At 44.8% G+C, this 22,870-nt stretch overlaps 1 protein-coding gene across 1 annotated transcript; it reads right to left on the reverse strand.

Annotated features, from left to right (window-relative positions):
- Nucleotides 1-1,048: 1,048 nt before the first annotated feature.
- si:ch211-1a19.3 lies at nt 1,049-21,117 on the reverse strand. The gene is made up of 5 exons (XM_037770316.1): nt 20,568-21,117; nt 9,604-9,700; nt 4,478-4,631; nt 3,340-3,485; nt 1,049-2,164 (listed from the first exon to the last, which is right to left on the reverse strand). Coding segments are annotated over exons 1-5 (726 nt in total). The 5' UTR covers nt 20,895-21,117; the 3' UTR covers nt 1,049-2,162.
- Between the last annotated feature and the right edge of the window lie 1,753 nt (nt 21,118-22,870).

The following is a 22,870-nucleotide window of genomic DNA, read 5'->3' on the forward strand; positions in this document are numbered from 1 at the left end:
CAACGTATCAACGCGACGTAACAACGCGACGTAACAACGCGACGTAACAACGCGACGTAACAATGCAATGTAACAACGCGACGTATCAACCCGGCATACTGCAACATACCGCAACGTGACAATGCAACAAAACAACGCTACGTACCAACGCAACGGCACAACGCGACATAACAACGCGACATAACGCAACGTAACAAAACAACATACTGCAACATAATGCAACATAATGCAACGTAACAATGTGACGTAACAACCCAGCGTACTGCAACATACCGCAACGTGACAATGCAAGAAAACAACGCTACGTACCAACGCAACGGCACAACGCGACGTAACAACAACGCGACGTAACAAAACAACATACTGCAACATAATGCAACGTAACAACCTGACATAACAACCTGACGTAACAACGTGACGTAACAACGTGACGTAACAACGTGACGTAACAACGCAACGTAACAACGTAACGTACAGAACAATGTAACAGAACAACGTTACAGAACAATGTAAATTTAACAACAGAATTTAACAACCATAACAACGTGATGTAACAACGTAATGACAACGTCATTTAACAACCGTAACAACTCTACGTAACAACGTGATGTAACAACGTGATGTAACAACGTAACAACAACGTAATTTAACAACCATAACAACGTGACATAACAACATAACAGAACAACATAACAGAACAACGTAACAAAACAACGTAACAGGACAACGTAACAGAACAACGTAACAGGACAACGTAACAGAACAACTGTAACGTTGCAACAGAAGCAGGATATTCGGGTTGAGGACAGAACTACTTGGTTGGTCTTAAATCTACTAGAAACGACCTGCATCAGAGCCTCGTGTTTGTCGGACCGTCCACGTCACTCATCGCTCTGACCAGATAAAAAACGTCGCCATTCAGCCTATCCCTGGTTACCGTCCGATGCCAACGTGTTGTCCTGGCAACTGGGCTGCGACTCTGAGCCCGTTCACACCTGACAACTGATCATAAAACATGATGATCAATAAAGATCATAAGACATGATGATCAATAAAGATCAGCAGTGACTCCCAGTAATCCAGAGTGAGACCAGATTTAACCGTCAGGTAGAAACAGGAACTCTTTTCCTCCGTCAGTCTTTAATTGATTTAACCAGCATGTCTGTGCTCTTATTGTGAAAGTTAAACTTCCTCTCTGTATCAGCCTGCAGAGAAACATGAAGCATTCTGGGTAAAAAACTCCAAAATTCTAATGATTCATTATTTGTGTTTCTCTGTTCAATGTCCCTGAATGCACCATCATGGAGCCTATTTCACTGGTGGAGAGTAACTAAGTACATTTACTCAAGTACTGTACTGAAGTACAAGTGTGAGGTACTTGTACTGTACTTGAGTATTTCCATTTTCTGCTACTTTCTACTTCTATTCTACTACATATCAGAGGGAAATATTCTACTTTAACTGACTAACTCTAACTTTAGTTACTTTACAGACATTAATGCATCAATATATTATATCATAATACAATAATATAATCATATAATATAGTATGATATACACTGCATAAGCAGTTCTTTTACTTTTGGTACTTTAAGTGTAACATTTTGAATGCAGGACTTTTACTTGTAACAGAGTATTTCTACACTGTAGTATTAGTACTTTTACTGCAGTAAAATATCTGAGTACTTCTTCCACCTCTGGTCTTTTTACAGCAGTATGAAATACATCAGGACGTTTAGTCTGCAGATAGTTTAATACAAATACATTTAAATCAAAGTAAAAACTGACGGAGGATTTATTTCTAATATTAACATTCAAACTGAGGATTTATTTCTAATATTAATATTTAAGAAGCTAAGATGAAGTAAAAAGCAGCCGTTAAAGCCGTTAAGCTCGATGAAGAAAATAAACTCTAACAGAGGAAACAGAGGAAACAGCAGTGCAGCAGCAGCGTCTTTAAATCAGTCAGTAAACGTCTCAGCTGTTCAAGTCAAAGCAAAGTTTCTGTCCAATCCTGCATCACGTCAGCGTCGCCGCGACGACCTGTTTGTTTGTTACGTAGACAGGAAGTTTGTACAGCAGTCATTTAGTCCGTCCAGGCTCCGCCTCCGTCCTGGACCACAGTGCTCGCCGTCGTTCGACAGGACGCCGCCTCGCTGAGCTCCTGAAAACACAACAACACACCCTTTAACACCTGAGGACTGTCAATCAGGGAGGAAGCCTCGCCCCCTGACTCTCTGACATCATCTGACATCATCGAAACTTCATCTGACATCATCAAAACTACATCTGACATCATCGAAACTTCATCTGACATCATCGAAACTACATCTGACATCATCGAAACTTCATCTGACATCATCGAAACTTCATCTGACATCATCGAAACTACATCTGACATCATCAAAACTACATCTGACATCATCGAAACTTCATCTGACATCATCAAAACTACATCTGACATCATCGAAACTTCATCTGACATCATCGAAACTACATCTGACATCATCGAAACTTCATCTGACATCATCGAAACTTCATCTGACATCATCGAAACTTCATCTGACATCATCAAAACTACATCTGACATCATCAAAACATCATCTGACATCATCAAAACATCATCTGACATCATCAAAACATCATCTGACATCATCAAAACATCATCTGACATCATCAAAACATCATCTGACATCATCAAAACATCATCTGACATTATCAAAACTACATCTGACATCATCAAAACTACATCTGACATCAAAACTTCACCTGACATCATCAAAACTACATCTGACATCATCAAAACTACATCTGACATCAAAACTTCACCTGACATCATCAAAACATCATCTGACATCATCAAAACATCATCTGACATTATCAAAACTACATCTGACATCATCGAAATTTCATCTGACATCATCAAAACTACATCTGACATCAAAACTTCACCTGACATCATCAAAACTACATCTGACATCAAAACTTCACCTGACATCATCAAAACTGTTGTTGTTTTTAAAGTTTCTTTTCATTCCTGAGGTGAAGACTTTCTAATAAAAATCTAAATATTATATATTATAAATATATATAATATAAAGTATATTATATGATATTTGCAGATTTGTTTCCCTTGTCTTAAGAGAATAAAGTTTCAGGTCTCAGTTACAGTCAGACTTGATAAGAAGTAGATCTTTGCAGGGTAAATGATGCGTTTGGGTGCAGCAGGATTTTTGTGGTTTCTGCTGGTTCTCAGTGTCAGAGGTGATTTACGGTCGTGTGTGAGTGATTATCGGAGCGTCTCCGGGGATCGAGGCGTTGGAGGTCGTCGGTACTTACAGGTTATCAGATGCAGAGCGCTGAAGACGAGCAGCGTCAGCGCAGGAATACCAGAGAGGGGCGAGGCGGAGGAGGGTTTGGGGGTGGCGGCGTCCTGCTGCTGCGTCTCCTCAGGAGCTTCAGAGGCCACGTCTTTACACTTCACACTGTCAACACACAGAAACACCGTCACAGCTGCTGCCTCCATCAGGACATACACCAATTAATACCTCTGATCGGTCTGATCGGCTCAGATATCCAGAGTCTGATCTATAACGGACCGACTGTTCCCATCAGGCCAGTCTGGACCAAACACCTGGAGAGAACTGAGGCATTCAGCTGATACAGTCAGATACAGCCGATTTAACACATTCCTTCTCCAGCCTGTTGTCTGATCCCAGCTGGAGTTACAGGTTAATACATGCTTAATACATGCACATGTGATGGTCACGCAGACAGGTGAGCCATGTTGAGAAGCATGTTGGGAAACATGTTAGGAAGCATGTTAGGAAGGTGTTTGGAACATGTTAGGAAGCATGTTAGGAAGCATGTTGGGAAGCATGTTGGGAAGCATGTTAGGAAGCATGTTGGGAACGTGTTAGGAAGCATGTTGGGAACGTGTTGGGAACGTGTGGGGAACATGTTAGGAAGCATGTTAGGAATGTGTTAGGAAGCATGTTAGGAAGGTGTTTGGAACATGTTAGGAAGCATGTTAGGAAGCATGTTGGGAACGTGTTAGGAAGCATGTTGGGAACGTGTTGGGAACGTGTGGGGAACATGTTAGGAAGCATGTTAGGAATGTGTTAGGAAGCATGTTAGGAAGGTGTTTGGAACATGTTAGGAAGCATGTTAGGAAGCATGTTGGGAACGTGTTAGGAAGCATGTTGGGAACGTGTTGGGAACGTGTGGGGAACATGTTAGGAAGCATGTTAGGAACGTGTTAGGAAGCATGTTAGGAAGGTGTTTGGAACATGTTAGGAAGCATGTTAGGAAGCATGTTGGGAACGTGTTAGGAAGCATGTTGGGAAACATGTTAGGAAGCATGTTGGGAACATGTTGGGAAGCATGTTGGGAACGTGTGGGGTTGGGTTTGATATAAAACCCAGCCGAGATCAGTCTGACAGTGTTGTGTATAAACAGGATCCAGATGTGGACTCACAGCTGTTTCTGCAGGTACGTCTGCCTGGACTCGCAGGCTCTGGTCTGACTCTGAGCCGCAGCCATCTGGCTCTCAGCAGCCGTCCTCAGACTGCAGCAGGACTCGGTCTGGTGGCCCGCCTCCGTCACGTTCAGCTGCAGCATCTCGATGTGATCTGACAAACAAGACAGACGAGAGTTTGGATCCAGAACCACCCGCCTGAGGACAAAACACCTCTGGTCCGGTATCTGATACCCGGAGCGCAACGCAGTTTCAGACCGACGCCGTTACGCCACTTTTACGCCTGAAAAAGAGTGACTGAAAGCTCCAGAAAGTTGGCCCTTGAGTTGAGATGATTCCTGCTGTGCTGTGTTTAACTGCTGCTCTCTATTGTTAGCAGCCTGGTGGAGTGATGCTGTTGACTCATCATAGCAACAGTAACTAAGGAAGGCTGATGTGAGAGGTGAGCAGAGAGCAGGATCAGGATCAGGATCAGGATCAGGATCAGGATCAGGATCAGGATCAGGATCAGGATCAGGTAGGATGGAGAGTAATCTGAGCCGAGTTTGGAGCAGATCAGCTTCTCTATTAACTTTATAAGGAGACGAGGAGAGTTATCACAGACTGACGTCACTCTCAGTTATCTGAGGAATGAAGCGGAGCTGCCAGTTCTCATGTTTTCTGTTCTGATTCTGGATCAGATTCTGGATCAGATTCAGAGAGATCACTGCCAACAACCCTGAACCACTAACTGAGGTATATTAGGTCAAAGAAAGAAGTCACACAGTGAGGCTGTTTCAACACAGAGTCATGTCTGTGTCTCCTAGCAACAATCTGACGTTGTCCTGTAAAGTCTCACGTTGAGGGGCGGGGCCCTCATTAGCATAACGACGCAGAAATCTATAAAGAAAAGAATAAAGAGATACAGAAGTTTGGGGAAATAAATAAGGGGTGAAATGCAAAGGAAACATTTTGCATAAATAAATAAATAAATGCAAAAAAATAATACAAATAAATACATAAATGAATAAATAATGGAAGCAAATTAAAACAGAAATATAAATTTATGTCACATTTGATCAATTAATTAATGGCTACATTTATTTTAACATTTATTTTAATATTATTTTATTTTATATATCCATCAAGTCATTTATTTATTTATTCATTTATTTGTACTATTTTTTATACATAAATGAATACATACATTTAAAAAATAAATAAATAATGCAAAATAAATACACAAATAAATAAATAATTAATGCAAAAATAAATCAATTAATAAAAAAATCAATCAAAAAAATAATAACATAAATAAAGAAAAGGGAAAATTAAACAGAAAAGTATCTTTTTACATTTCAGACTATTTACCAGCGGTGAAATGTAACTAAGTACATTTAGTACTATACTTGTACTTTACTTGAGTATTTCTACTCTACTACATCTCAGAGGTAAATATTGTACTTTTTACTGCACTAACTTTATTTAACAGTTTTAGTTCCTTTTTAAATGATTTTATTCTATTGATTTATTCTCATTGTGTGTGTATTTTTGTGTACAATTATTTAATAATTTTTTCATCATCTTTTGTTTGTAAAACACAAAATTGTTGTTTAGATTGAATTTATCTGTCAAACTGAAAATACATTAAAAACAACATGTGGTCAGTTTATAAAATATTATTGTTATAGATAAAACTACTAATAGAATATACACGTTGTTAGAATGAACATTCAGACGGTCATAAATCAGGAATAAAATTCTAACAATAAATATATAATAAATGTAACTTTGAATGGAGCCATTCTGCATAATGAGTAATTTTACTTTTGACACTTTAAGTACAATTTGCTGCTAATATTTTACTACTTTTTACTCAGGATTCTGCGATATAAGTAACTGTATAATGTTCTTTTATTTTATTTCCTTGTATTCTATTGTAATTTGAATAGTTGTATATATTCAGTATGTTTTTCATTGTGTTGTAAAATGACAAATAAATGACTGTTGAAACGTTGAATGAGACTTTTACGTGAGTACACTGTGGTATTAGTACTTTTACTGCAGTAAATACTTGTAACTGAGGAGTGTTTTGGTGTTGAGGAGGAATCTGAAGTGAGATCCGTCTCCTGTTTGTGACTCACTGGTTCCAGCTGTTAAACAGTGAGTGACGTTGATTATACAGGAACACAATGCTGCTCTCGTATCTGCCTCATACAGAGATTCATCACTTCCCTCCGACTATTCACAGCAGGAAGTCACCTTCATTAAAGTGCTGCTGGACTTCCCATCAGGCTCCTGTTCCTCCTCCTGCTGCTGCTGATTACTGACGGAAAATACACGTCTATTCCTTTAACCTTTAACAAAGCCTCCGACTCCACCGGAGAACAAAACACCAACCCCAACAGCTCACGGGCTCGCATGTTGGAACTTCTTTTAAGAAAATAAGATGTTAAGGCTCAAGAAACGCAAAAGTCTGTGACCGACCGTCCGACCGACCGACCGACCGACCGACCGACCGACCGACCGACCGACCGACCGACCGACCGACCGAGTGACCGACCGACCGACCGACCGACCGAGTGACTGACTGACTGACTGACCGACCGACCGACCGACCGACCGACCGAGTGACCGACCGACCGACCGACCGACCGACCGACCGACCGACCGACCGAGTGACTGACTGACTGACTGACCGACCGACCGACCGACCGACCGACCGAGTGACCGACCGACCGACCGACCGACCGACCGACCGACCGACCGACCGACCGACCGACCGACCGAGTGACCGACCGACCGACCGAGTGACTGACTGACTGACTGACTGACTGACCGACCGACCGACCGACCGACCGACCGACCGACCGACCGACCGAGTGCCCGACCGACCGAGTGACTGACTGACTGACTGACTGACTGACTGACTGACCGACTGACCGACCGTCCGAGTGATGAAGTTACAGGATTGGTCGGCCGACTGTTGGAGTCTCCTCATTGGTCGCTGCTCTTTCAAAATGAAAAGGCGGAGAACAGTTCTGTGTTTATGGTTTCTGGGGAGCAAGCCGCACGTCACTACTGCGGGATGAACCCAAAATAATAATAATAATAATAATAATAATAATAATTATAATAATAATAATAATAATAATAATAATAATAATAATTATAATAATAATAATAATAATAATAATAATAATTATAATAATAATAATTATAATAATAATAATAATAATAATAATAATAATTATAATAATAATAATAATAATAATAATAATTATAATAATAATAATAATAATACAATAAACGGATCAAAATGATGCTGAAATAACTACATTATGATGTCGATTAGTAAAATGTCTGAATTCATGCTTTGTCGGGCCTGTTACCATGACGACAAGCAGACAACTTTTAAAATGCTTGTTTCCTGAATGGAGTCTGGATGGATCAGTACCAGGCTATGCTAACGCTGCAGCTGCTCCATCAACACTCCATCTAGGAATAAACACAACAGCAACAACGTCCGAGAATCTCTACGCTGATAAACTTATACTTAAAATAAAAGTATGTTTATATTGTTCCACACCACTTATATGATGAATGCTTTTGATAAACATGCTTTTATAAAACACTTTGTACTGTTAACCTTGCATACTGCATGTCATGCTGATACCTTTTCACCTTGTATAAAATGTATAATATACTGACTAGTAAAGTTACCATTTACTATTACTGAATGTCATTGGCTTCATTAGAAGTTTCAATCAAACATTAAGATATAAAACTGTTCACTAAACATGATACACATGACCTCTGACCTCTGACCTCTGCCAGATACTGTGTTTAACGAGTCTAGTTTACAGCGTACAGTCTGTAAATCTGGATGTTATTGACACTTAAAATCTTATTTTCTTAAACTTCATCAGCCTGAACTGATTTCAACGTGAGTAGAAATGATAATCAGTCTGTTGCAGCTTTTAATTCTTCATTCATTCCCGCCTTCTTTCAGTTCTTATTAACCCTTCCTCTCTTTCCTTCCCTCCTTATTTTATTCTTTCTAGTTTTATTTCTTTCGTTTGTTTTCTTACTTTTTTCTTTACTTTTGTTTTCAGAAATCATCGAGAGAACGTTTGACTTGATTTCTCTTTTATAGTTCTTCCTTCTTCCCTCTCTCTCTCTCTCCTCTCAGCAGTATAAAGATTCCCGTCTGTGTGGACTTAAACTTTCTATATTTGTGGCTTCTGACTGATGATTAAAGGAGACGTTCTCTCTCTCAGAGCAGAAAACACATTCCTGTTGTTTCTTTTTAAAACCGACCAATCGCGTGTGTTTATTTACTCTGACTCACGGGTCGTCATGGTAACTGGGGGGGGAAAATGCAGCTAAGAATACGGCTGGTGGCCGGCTGAGAAAGTCTCCTTTCATGGCGGTGATGGAGTTTTTCCTACAGAGAGAGGGTTACCTTCCCACAGAATGAGGGCTACCTTCCTACAGAGAGAGGGTTACCTTCTAACAGAGAGAGGGTTACCTTCTAACAGAGAGAGGGTTACCTTCCCACAGAGAGAGGGTTACCTTCCTACAGAGAGAGGGTTACCTTCTAACAGAGAGAGGGTTACCTTCCCACAGAGAGAGGGTTACCTTCCTACAGAGAGAGGGTTACCTTCCCACAGAATGAGGGCTACCTTCCTACAGAGAGAGGGTTACCTTCTAACAGAGAGAGGGTTACCTTCTAACAGAGAGAGGGTTACCTTCCCACAGAGAGAGGGTTACCTTCCTACAGAGAGAGGGTTACCTTCTAACAGAGAGAGGGTTACCTTCCCACAGAGAGAGGGTTACCTTCCCACAGAGAGAGGGTTACCTTCCTACAGAGAGAGGGTTACCTTCCTACAGAGAGAGGGTTACCTTCCCACAGAGAGAGGGTTACCTTCCTACAGAGAGAGGGTTACCTTCCCACAGAGAGAGGGTTACCTTCCCACAGAGAGAGGGTTACCTTCTAACAGAGAGAGGGTTACCTTCCCACAGAGAGAGGGTTACCTTCCCACAGAGAGAGGGTTACCTTCCTACAGAGAGAGGGTTACCTTCCCACAGAGAGAGGGTTACCTTCCTACAGAATGAGGGTTACCTTCCTACAGAATGAGGGTTACCTTCATGCAGGCTGATCTGAGCCGTGAGGTTGGCCTCCGTCTGACGGAGCTGCTCCACCTTCTCCTCCAGGACGCTGATGTTCCCGTTCAGGACGATCTGCAGTACGAAACAAACGCACCCTGTTAACATGTTACTGAGACTGAAGGAAAACACCAACGATCACATGAGACAAACAAGTTAACGCCACGAATTTAAAAAAGTCGAATGTTCTGATTGGAGCATATTGTTTTATGCTAAATGCAGTACCTGTGAGGGTTTCTGGATCAATATCTGTCATTGTTTGGTGTTGTTCATTGATTTACAATAATAAATATATACATACATTTACATAAAGCAGCAGATTAGTCCACTCCCATGTTGATAAGAGGATTAAATACTGGACTGATCTCCTTTAAGGTTCATTTAGAACAGATAAAACATGTGCGATTAATCAAGATTAACTATTTGAATAGATTGACAGCTGTAATTATTCCATGCAGTACTGCAGTTAAGAGAAGAGACGGTTCCTTTGGTGCGTTCAAGGACGTTACGACATGTGATGCTGCGTTCCCACTACGAGTGACAGGAGACCCTCAGCTGGGCCGTGCTGTACCAGACCAGACCAGACCGGGCCGAGCCAGGCTGCTGTCTGCTGTCAGAGCTCAGGTGGTGATTGAAAGCAGGACTCCATCCGTCGACTTTTAGAAACATTCCTTTCACCGAACGCAGCCGTTAGAGTTAGATCAGCTCTTTAAACAGACTCCTGCACTTAAAGGACCCGTCCAAACAAACGGCTTCACCCTGAGAGGCTCCCAATACCACAACAACACACAGAGTACTCACTCAGAGTACCCACACTGAGTACTCACATAGAGTACTCACACAGAGTACCCACACTGAGTACTCACATTGAGTACTCACACAGAGTACTCACACTGAGTACTCACACAGAGTACTCACACAGAGTACTCACACAGAGTACTCACACTGAGTACTCACACTGAGTACTCACACAGAGTACTCACATAGAGTACTCACACAGAGTACTCACACAGAGTACCCACACAGAGTACTCACACTGAGTACTCACACAGAGTACTCACACAGAGTACTCACACTGAGTACTCACACTGAGTACTCACACTGAGTACTCACACAGAGTACTCACATAGAGTACTCACACAGAGTACTCACACAGAGTACCCACACAGAGTACTCACACTGAGTACTCACACAGAGTACTCACACAGAGTACTCACACTGAGTACTCACACTGAGTACTCACACAGAGTACTCACACAGAGTACTCACACAGAGTACTCACACTGAGTACTCTGTGTGAGTACTCACACTGAGTACTCACACTAAGTACTCACACAGAGTACCCACACAGAGTACTCACACTGAGTACTCACACAGAGTACCCACATAGAGTACTCACACTGAGTACTCACACTGAGTACTCACACAGAGTACCCACACAGAGTACTCACACTGAGTACTCGCACAGAGTACCCACACCGAGTAGTCACACGGAGTACCCACACAGAGTACTCACACTGAGTACTCACACTGAGTACTCACACAGAGTACCCACACAGAGTACTCACACGGAGTACCCACACAGAGTACTCACACTGAGTACTCACACAGAGTACCCACACCGAGTAGTCACACGGAGTACCCACACAGAGTACTCACACTGAGTACTCACACTGAGTACTCACACAGAGTACCCACACAGAGTACTCACACAGAGTACTCACACAGAGTACTCACACAGAGTACCCACATAGAGTACTCACACTGAGTACTCACACAGAGTACCCACACAGAGTACTCACACTGAGTACTCACACAGAGTACCCACACCGAGTAGTCACACGGAGTACCCACACAGAGTACTCACACAGAGTACTCACACAGAGTACTCACACAGAGTACCCACACAGAGTACTCACACTGAGTACTCACATAGAGTACTCACACAGAGTACCCACACAGAGTACTCACACTGAGTACTCACATAGAGTACTCACACAGAGTACTCACACTGAGTACCCACACAGAGTACTCACACTAAGTACTCACACAGAGTACTCACACAGAGTACCCACACAGAGTACCCACACAGAGTACTCACACAGAGTACTCACACAGAGTACTCACACAGAGTACTCACACAGAGTACTCACACAGAGTACTCACACAGAGTACTCACACAGAGTACTCACACTAAGTACTCACACAGAGTACTCACACAGAGTACCCACACAGAGTACTCACACTGAGTACCCACATAGAGTACTCACACTGAGTACTCACATAGAGTACTCACACAGAGTACTCACACAGTAATACCAATATACTCATGTACTGAGCTACAGGGAGCGTTTAGAGGAGAAGGCTGGAGATGTATTCTTTAAATACATCGTCCATATTGTGACATTCAAGTTCCAGGGGTCCTTGAGGAGATTCCAGGGGTCCTTGAGGAGGTTCCAGGGGTCCTTGAGGAGGTTCCAGGGGTCCTTGAGGAGATTCCAGGGGTCCTTGAGGAGGTTCCAGGGGTCCTTGAGGAGATTCCAGGGGTCCTTGAGGAGGTTCCAGGGGTCCTTGAGGAGATTCCAGGGGTCCTTGAGGAGGTTCCAGGGGTCCTTGAGGAGATTCCAGGGGTCCTTGAGGAGGTCAAAGAGCTCCTTGAAGGATGGAAACACTTTGGGTTTCACACATTGACAGGAAAAGCAGAGCTAGACATCACGGCTGAAGCTGCATGCTACCTTCTAAAAAAATGGCCAAAATGTGTCTGAAAATAAGGCTGAAAAATGTCTGAAATATGGCCCAAAAAATGTCCAAAAAAAGGCCGTAATATGTCAGAAAAAAGGCCTAAAAAAGCAGAAATATGTTCAAACAAAACTCTGAAATAAGTCCAAAAAAAGGCTGATATATGTCTCAATCAAAGTCTAAAAAACGTCTGAAAGTATGTCCGAAATATGGCCCAAAGAAATGTCCAGAAAACCCCTAAAAAAGTCTGAAATATGTTCAAACAATAGGCCGATATATGTCTGAATAAAAGTAGGAATAATATCTGAAATATATCCGAAAAAAGGCTGAAAAAGGCCAAAAATAGGCGGAAAAAAAATGCGAAAAAGTTAGCAGGAAACGTTATCATATGGCGGTAACATTATGGTATGGCGGTAATGTGGCGGTGGAGCCGGCCGTCGCTCTCGTCTCCGTGGTCAAATGGGCCGACGCTACGACTGTAGAGCACTCAGATACTGACATTACTGTTCTCTGCATTGAAACGGCCCCGATGGAGCTGACCATGGATGGATAAAGAGAACGGAGCTGACGGGAGAGCTAGAGACCACCTTGGAGAAGTTACAGGAAGTAGACACGTGGGACTACGTCCGCTTTTCAAAATAAGGTGTTAACAAAGGGAACTGTAGATACTAAATACATCTATGGAAATAAGATTGATGGATTATATTCACCAGAAGTATTTTCTAAAGTAAACAGCAGAACAGACTGATAGCAGATCAATAGCAGACTGATAGCAGATCAATAGCAGACTGATAGCAGATCAATAGCAGACTGATAGCAGATCAATAGCAGACTGATAGCAGATCAAAAGCAGACTGATAGCAGATCAATAGCAGACTGATAGCAGATCAATAGCAGACTGATAGCAGATCAAAAGCAGACTGATAGCAGATCAATAGCAGACTGATAGCAGATCAATAGCAGCTGATGAGCCTGAAGAAACACATCAGACTGAAGCAGTGAATCTTCCTCTCTCCTCTAAATATCACAGGACACCTGCAAATACCACACGGGGTTCTCAGGTTTCACAGCTGGGAGCTGAACAGAAGCTCTGTTCAACGCAGAATATTACCCAGCATGCAGCGGGTTACAGCGAGCTGCTCAGCGCTGCGTCGTGTCTGAGGTCAGCTGATCAGCAGCTGGCGTTCAGGTGGAATCAATCAGTGACGAGTTGAAGCAGCAGGTGGAAACGGTTACACAGGTATGAGGCTTTTACTTTGTAGGAATGCAGCAGCTGTCCAGATGTTCAGAGAGAGAGAGAACACTGAAGCTGATCGGGAGGCTCAAAGAAGTACTCTGTTCACTACCTGCTCAGGTACTCTGTTCACTACCTGCTCAGATACTCTGTATACTACCTGCTCAGGTACTCTGTTCACTACCTGCTCAGGTACTCTGATCATTACCTGCTCAGGTATTCTGTATACTACCTGCTCAGGTACTCTGTTCACTACCTGCTCAGATACTCTGTTCACTACCTGCTCAGGTACTCTGTTCACTACCTGCTCAGGTACTCTGTTCACTACCTGCTCAGATACTCTGTTCACTACCTGCTCAGGTACTCTGATCACTACCTGCTCAGGTAATCTGTATACTACCTGCTCAGGTACTCTGTTCACTATCTGCTCAGATACTCTGATCACTACCTGCTCAGGTACTCTGTTCACTACCTGCTCAGGTACTCTGTTCACTACCTGCTCAGGTACTCTGTTCACTACCTGCTCAGATACTCTGTATACTACCTGCTCAGGTACTCTGTATACTACCTGCTCAGGTACTCTGTTCACTACCTGCTCAGGTACTCTGTTCACTACCTGCTCAGATACTCTGTATACTACCTGCTCAGGTACTCTGTTCACTACCTGCTCAGGTACTCTGTTCACTACCTGCTCAGGTACTCTGTATACTACCTGCTCAGGTACTCTGTTCACTACCTGCTCAGGTACTCTGTTCACTACCTGCTCAGATACTCTGTATACTACCTGCTCAGGTACTCTGTTCACTACCTGCTCAGGTACTCTGTTCACTACCTGCTCAGGTACTCTGATCACCACCTGCTCAGGTAGTCTGTATACTACCTGCTCAGGTACTCTGTTCACTACCTGCTTAGGTACTCTGATCACTACCTGCTCAGGTACTCTGTTCACTACCTGCTCAGGTACTCTGTATACTACCTGCTCAGGTACTCTGATCACTACCTGCTCAGGTACTCTGTTCACTACCTGCTCAGGTACTCTGTATACTACCTGCTCAGGTACTCTGTTCACTACCTGCTCAGATACCCTGATCACTACCTGCTCAGGTACTCTATTCACTACCTGCTCAGGTACTCTGATCACCACCTGCTCAGGTACTCTGTATACTACCTGCTCAGGTACTCTGTTCACTACCTGCTCAGGTACTCTGTTCACTACCTGCTCAGGTACTCTGTTCACTACCTGCTCAGGTACTCTGTATACTACCTGCTCAGGTACTCTGATCACTACCTGCTCAGGTACTCTATTCACTACCTGCTCAGGTACTCTGATCACCACCTGCTCAGGTACTCTGTATACTACCTGCTCAGGTACTCTGTTCACTACCTGCTCAGGTACTCTGATCACTACCTGCTCAGGTACTCTGTTCACTACCTGCTCAGGTACTCTGTATACTACCTGCTCAGGTACTCTGATCACTACCTGCTCAGGTACTCTGTTCACTACCTGCTCAGGTACTCTGATCACTACCTGCTCAGGTACTCTGATCACTACCTGCTCAGGTACTCTGATCACTACCTGCTCAGGTACTCTGTATACTACCTGCTCAGGTACTCTGTTCACTACCCGCTCAGGTACTCTGATCACTACCTGCTCAGGTACTCTGTTCACTACTCGCTCAGGTACTCTGATCACTACCTGCTCAGGTACTCTGTTCACCACCTGCTCAGGTACTCTGTATACTACCTGCTCAGGTACTCTGATCACTACCTGCTCAGGTACTCTGATCACTACCTGCTCAGGTATTCTGTGTACTACCTACTCAGGTACTCTGTTCACTACCCGCTCAGGTACTCTGTTCACTACCCGCTCAGGTACTCTGTTCACTACCCGCTCAGGTACTCTGTTCACTACCTGCTCAGGTACTCTGATCACTACCCGCTCAGGTACTCTGTTCACTACCCGCTCAGGTACTCTGTTCACTACCCACTCAGGTACTCTGATCACTACCTGCTCAGGTACTCTGTTCACTACCCGCTCAGGTACTCTGATCACTACCTGCTCAGGTACTCTGATCACTACCTGCTCAGGTACTCTGATCACTACCTGCTCAGGTACTCTGTGTACTACCTGCTCAGGTACTCTGATCACTACCTGCTCAGGTACTCTGATCACTACCTGCTCAGGTACTCTGATCACTATCTGCTCAGGTACTCTGATCACTACCTGCTCAGGTACTCTGTTCACTACTCAGGTTCATGTATAGATACATGCATGGTCATAACGCAGTGTTGGCAGTGTTGCATTGTGGGTATCGTAGTACCCGCTGGCTAACGTCTCTGTTAGCAGGAACATGCTTCATGTGTTTGCTTTCTGTTTCTATAAATAAAGAGAGTATTCGGGAGCGTCTCCGGTCCTCAGTGATGATGTGAGAGTTTCCCTCCAGCAAACACTGAGAACACAGGATGAGTCCAATAACAAGTCAGCAGGGGAGAAGTCAGACTGAGGAAAAGAGAGGGAGGAGAGAGGGAGGAGTGGACCAGAGGTGAAGTAAGGAGAGGAGGAATGAGTCAGGACCAACCGCCAGAGGAGGAGGAGGAGGAGGAGGAAGGCAAACACTCACTTTTTCCAACCAACAACTCTGAGAAAATGAAGCTGTAAATGTTGGAAGCAGTTTAACTCTTCACAGTTTAAACACGGGGCCTGCTAGGAGGGGAAACCAGCCAACGTCTTTACTGGAGGGAAAATATAAACTCTCCCAAAATGGAAACACTGGAGTAAAGAGGAGGAGGAGGAGGAGGAGGAGGAGAGAAGAAGCACTCTCTGTTCATTTTCACACAATAACTCAGAGAGAAACTCACGTAACACAAACACACTGATCTGTTTCCACTCTGGATGTGTTCAGATAATCTGGATTATTAAACCGTCCTGTTCAGTCTCTCTGTAGTAACGTATCGATCAGAGTCGATCTGAGTCGATCAGAGTCGATCAGAGGAGGGTGGAGGGAGGACGTTGGAGGGAGGAGGGAGGAGGGAGGAGGGTGGGGCCGCGCCGGTTGCTCTGCTTTCAGTTTTGTCAGTTGGACTAGAGAAAGAGTCTATTTTCAGTATCAGTTTGGGGCTGAGTTGCTGAGTTGCTGAGTTTCTGATGACTGGCAGCAGTTCATTGTAAAAACAAGTCATCTAGTCTCACACAACATCTGCTCACAGCTGTCTCTCTACAACAACATGAAGAGATGAGTCACCAGGATCAACCAGCTCTCAGAACATTGTCTGTTCTTTTGGTGTAAATTTAATAAAGTCCAGTTTACATTCAGCTTCAGCAGCAACATTCACTCAGACGTCTGAACACTCAGGTTGCAAATAGATCAAATCAAAGTGTAGTTGTGGGATCTGGAAGGGGATCGGTTTGAGTTTAGTTCATGTGACTGAGACACAGAACAGCTTTAGAACAAAGAAGGCTTTCTGCAGATCTTCAACCCAGAAACAGTTAATCGCCTCCGTTAACGAGAATCTATGAAAATACCAAACATTATGTGGTGTTTAACATTTAACAGCTGAGCTTCACTATCCAGAATTAACATCAGAGATGCAGTACAGCGCCATCGTATGTTTGAATAGCTTCACCCCCCCCTTCTAACATCATTACACATATCTACAACGTCATTTCACCTCGTCACAACTCTAATTCTAGACATCTGTAATTACATTTAGACGATACCTAACTCCAGTTAGAGATATCAAAAACCTCATTCTGACTAGTCAACATTTTAGATATCTAAAAAGGACGATGTAGATATCTACAATACAATACAAGATATCTGCAACTGAATTGTAGATATCCGTAATGACAAACCCCCCCCATACACATGAATGGCCAAAGTAGTTTGAATTGTACTGATCAAGCTCACTGCTTGACCCCACTAGAGGAGGGCCAAAGGTTTTGCCCTTTAGGAACTAACGGATCTAGTTCTACTACAGAAACAAAGTTGAAGTTGAAAAAAAAATCACTGTATTTTTTGGTCAAAATGTAAAATATGTTGGACACCCTGACTTCTAACCCCCAAAAGACACAACTAGACCAAAAGACACAACTAGACCTCACCGTCAGCCATCACACCAAACACAACTAGACCTCACCGTCAACCATCACACCAAACACAACTAGACCTCACCGTCAACCATCACACCAAACACAACTAGACCTCACCGTCAACCATCACACCAAACACAACTAGACCTCACCGTCAAGCATCACACCAAACACAACTAGACCTCACCGTCAACCATCACACCAAACACAACTAGACCTCACCGTCAACCATCACACCAAACACAACTAGACCTCACCGTCAACCATCACACCAAACACAACTAGACCTCACCGTCAACCATCACACCAAACACAACTAGACCTCACCGTCAGCCATCACACCAAACACAACTAGACCTCACCGTCAACCATCACACCAAACACAACTAGACCTCACCGTCAGCCATCACACCAAACACAACTAGACCTCACCGTCAAGCATCACACCAAACACAACTAGACCTCACCGTCAACCATCACACCAAACACAACTAGACCTCACCGTCAACCATCACACCAAACACAACTAGACCTCACCGTCAGCCATCACACCAAACACAACTAGACCTCACCGTCAAGCATCACACCAAACACAACTAGACCTCACCGTCAACCATCACACCAAACACAACTAGACCTCACCGTCAACCATCACACCAAACACAACTAGACCTCACCGTCAAGCATCACACCAAACACAACTAGACCTCACCGTCAAGCATCACACCAAACACAACTAGACCTCACCGTCAGCCATCACACCAAACACAACTAGACCTCACCGTCAACCATCACACCAAACACAACTAGACCTCACCGTCAACCATCACACCAAACACAACTAGACCTCACCGTCAACCATCACACCAAACACAACTAGACCTCACCGTCAACCATCACACCAAACACAACTAGACCTCACCGTCAGCCATCACACCAAACACAACTAGACCTCACCGTCAACCATCACACCAAACACAACTAGACCTCACCGTCAACCATCACACCAAACACAACTAGACCTCACCGTCAACCATCACACCAAACACAACTAGACCTCACCGTCAAGCATCACACCAAACACAACTAGACCTCACCGTCAGCCATCACACCAAACACAACTAGACCTCACCGTCAACCATCACACCAAACACAACTAGACCTCACCGTCAACCATCACACCAAACACAACTAGACCTCACCGTCAAGCATCACACCAAACACAACTAGACCTCACCGTCAGCCATCACACCAAACACAACTAGACCTCACCGTCAACCATCACACCAAACACAACTAGACCTCACCGTCAAGCATCACACCAAACACAACTAGACCTCACCGTCAAGCATCACACCAAACACAACTAGACCTCACCGTCAACCATCACACCAAACACAACTAGACCTCACCGTCAACCATCACACCAAACACAACTAGACCTCACCGTCAACCATCACACCAAACACAACTAGACCTCACCGTCAAGCATCACACCAAACACAACTAGACCTCACCGTCAACCATCACACCAAACACAACTAGACCTCACCGTCAACCATCACACCAAACACAACTAGACCTCACCGTCAACCATCACACCAAACACAACTAGACCTCACCGTCAAGCATCACACCAAACACAACTAGACCTCACCGTCAAGCATCACACCAAACACAACTAGACCTCACCGTCAGCCATCACACCAAACACAACTAGACCTCACCGTCAAGCATCACACCAAACACAACTAGACCTCACCGTCAAGCATCACACCAAACACAACTAGACCTCACCGTCAACCATCACACCAAACACAACTAGACCTCACCGTCAAGCATCACACCAAACACAACTAGACCTCACCGTCAAGCATCACACCAAACACAACTAGACCTCACCGTCAACCATCACACCAAACACAACTAGACCTCACCGTCAAGCATCACACCAAACACAACTAGACCTCACCGTCAACCATCACACCAAACACAACTAGACCTCACCGTCAACCATCACACCAAACACAACTAGACCTCACCGTCAGCCATCACACCAAACACAACTAGACCTCACCGTCAACCATCACACCAAACACAACTAGACCTCACCGTCAAGCATCACACCAAACACAACTAGACCTCACCGTCAGCCATCACACCAAACACAACTAGACCTCACCGTCAAGCATCACACCAAACACAACTAGACCTCACCGTCAGCCATCACACCAAACACAACTAGACCTCACCGTCAAGCATCACACCAAACACAACTAGACCTCACCGTCAACCATCACACCAAATCTGACGTTAAATAGTTTCAGAGTTCTGCTCCGGACACGAAAGTGTGACACGCGAACGGACGGAAGAACGGACGGCAGGACGAACGGAAGGACGGACGGACAGACGGACGGAAGAACGGACGGAATACGATGCAGAAAGTTTAGATGGTTTTTTAAATGTGACTATGAGATTTGACATCCCAGCATGCACTGGGTGACAGTCAGCTGACCTCAGTGGGATTGTGTGGTGATGATCTGTGTTGTCAACATTAATGATTACAAACTGTAATTAAAACTAACAGTGTTTCTAAAAGTGGAACATCTGGAACATCTTCTAATGTTCACAACATCAAGTCATCAGATAGATCTTCTCCTTCATGTCTGAACCTCAGCTGAGTTTATCCTCTCAGAGGAAACACGAAGGAAACCCAAACAGGAAGGAATGCAAACATCACTCATGTTTAACCTTCAGATTTCACCACTGAGGACATAAAGACGATAGTGTGTCCTTCAGAGTTATATTTAGTCTCCTGACGGGTTCTAAGGAACCAGCTGGACGAGTCTCCAGAAGAATGTGAAACACGTTGAACTCACGTTTTCCAGCCGGCACTCCTCCAGCGTGGCGTTGGTGGCGTTGAGGCGTCCCAGCAGCAGCAGGATCTCAGCCCTCTGGCGGGCCGTCTCCTCCCTCGCCGCCTCCACCAGCTCCTCCAACGCCACCTTGTTCTTGTTGTGCACCACCTTGGCGCCCTCCAGCTTCTCCGTGATGTCCTGCAGCTCGGAGCGGCACTGAGCCGAGCTCTTCAGGTCCGGAGACGTCGCCCACACCACGATGATGATCAGCGAGATGACGGACCACAGCGCCAGCAGGGCCAGCACCACGTTCTTCGCCGTCTGGGAGGACTTGGAGGAGGCCGCCATGGAGGGACAGGAGGATGGAGATGGAGGTGATGGAGGTGATGGATGATGAAGACGAGCTGTGGAGCTGCTCTCACTGAGTCTCTCTCAGGTCCAAGTGAGCTGGACTTTCCCTTCAGGCTGAGCAGGAACACAGGGAGGGGCTCCTCTCTCCTCCCAGGGTGACGCCAAACCTCGGCCACGCCTCCTGCCTCACCCACACCCCCACATCCACCCCCACCTCCCGCTGCTGCCTCCCCACCCTGAACCTCACCCTCCTCTTCCTCCTCCTCCCCTCCATGTCGCTGTTATCGAGCCCACAGAGGACGCCGTGATCAACAGGAACACACACTTCACACATACACCACACTTTCCATGTTACCGTGTGTGTGTGTGTGTGTGTGTGCGTGCGTGCGTGCGTGCGTGCGTGCGTGCGTGCGTGCGTGTGTGTGAACACTGAGGCTTTCTGTTTCTGTTTCCCGCTCGGTGTCGGTGAACCTGGATGAACTGTCTGAACTATGTGGATCTATTGCAGCAGAACTTCAGAGAAATGAAACTTAGAGAAACAGAAACAGAAGTAGAGAGAGACAGAGCCTTCATCACCCTCCTCCTCCTCCTCCTCCTCCTCTTCTTCAGCAGCAGCTCTCACTGTTTCCTGACCTCCTGCCAGCTGCTGGCACACAGCTGGCACAGGCCCCGCCCCCTGCCAGTCTGTCTGCGCTGTGATTGGCTCGGAGCATGTTCAGTCTTTGGACTCCTGGAAACAGATAAACAACACGTCTATAAACATCTGGAAGTCCTGCCAGCAGCCAGCAGCCAGGAGTCCCGATCCAGGTCCAAGGTCCAAGGTCCAGACCCCTGACTCATTCTGGGCCACACCCCCCCGCCCCCACAACAGGCTGCAGCTTCACAGTTAACTGTTATTATAATAGTAGAAAACAAAAAGCTTCACATGGTTCAACCAGGAAACTACATTAAAATATTTAATCATGATTAATCACAATTTAATCACACATGTTTTATCTGTTCTAAATGAACCTTAAAGGGAAGTTTTTATGACTCTTATCAACACGGGAGTGGACAAATATGCTGTTAGCATTCAGCATAACAGATAAAATAATATGCTCCAATCAGAACAAACTGCAGCCCAACAGGCAACAGCAGCTGTCAGTGTGTCAGTGTGCTGACTTGACTATGACTTGCCCCAAACTGCATGTGATGATCATAAAGTGGGCATGTCTGTAAAGGGGAGACTCGTGGGTACCCATAGAACCCATTTACATTCACTGATCTGGAGGTCAGAGGTCAAGGGACCCCTTTGAAAATGGACATGAGGTTGGAGCGTTATTTATCCTCCTTCATGACCAGCTAGTCTGACCTGGTTGTTACCGATGGATTCATCAGGTTCTCTAGTTTACTATGATACCAGGATCTTCACTCTAGCTTTAAAACTGCGTTATTATGGCGTTAACTTTGACAGCCCTAATAACAACGTCACGTCGCAACGTAGCGTTGTCGCAACATAGCGCAGCAACGTAGTGTCACAACGTAGCGTTGTTGCAACATAGCGCAGCAACGTAGTGTCGCAACGTATCGTTGTCACAACGTATCGTTGTCACAACGTATCGTTGTCACAACGTAGCACAGCAACGTAGTGTCGCAACGTAGCGCAGCAATGTAGCGCAGCAATGTAGCGCAGCAACGTAGTGTCACAACATAGGGCAGCAACGTAGTGTCACAACATAGGGCAGCAACGTAGTGTCACAACGTAGCGCAGCAACGTAGCGCAGCAACGTAGTGTCGCAACGTAGCGCAGCAACGTAGCGCAGCAACGTAGCGTCGCAACATAGGGCAGCAACGTAGTGTCACAACGTAGTGTCACAACGTAGTGTCACAACGTAGCGCAGCAACGTAGTGTCGCAACATAGGGCAGCAACGTAGTGTCGCAACGTAGTGTCACAACATAGCGCAGCAACGTAGTGTCGCAACATAGGGCAGCA

This window comes from Sebastes umbrosus, chromosome 5, assembly GCF_015220745.1.
Source record: "Sebastes umbrosus isolate fSebUmb1 chromosome 5, fSebUmb1.pri, whole genome shotgun sequence".
NCBI lineage: Eukaryota > Metazoa > Chordata > Actinopteri > Perciformes > Sebastidae > Sebastes > Sebastes umbrosus.

Excerpts from the sequence above, each read along its gene's own strand:
- si:ch211-1a19.3 (XM_037770316.1), bottom strand. The coding sequence starts at position 20,894 with ATGGCGGCCTCCTCCAAGTCCTCCCAGACGGCGAAGAACGTGGTGCTG. Across the intron at positions 4,632-9,603 it reads TCAGATCAGCCTGCATGAAG|ATCACATCGAGATGCTGCAG; the intron begins GTAACCCTCATT and ends CTTGTTTGTCAG. Across the intron at positions 3,486-4,477 it reads ACGTACCTGCAGAAACAGCT|TGTGAAGTGTAAAGACGTGG; the intron begins GTGAGTCCACAT and ends GTGTGTTGACAG.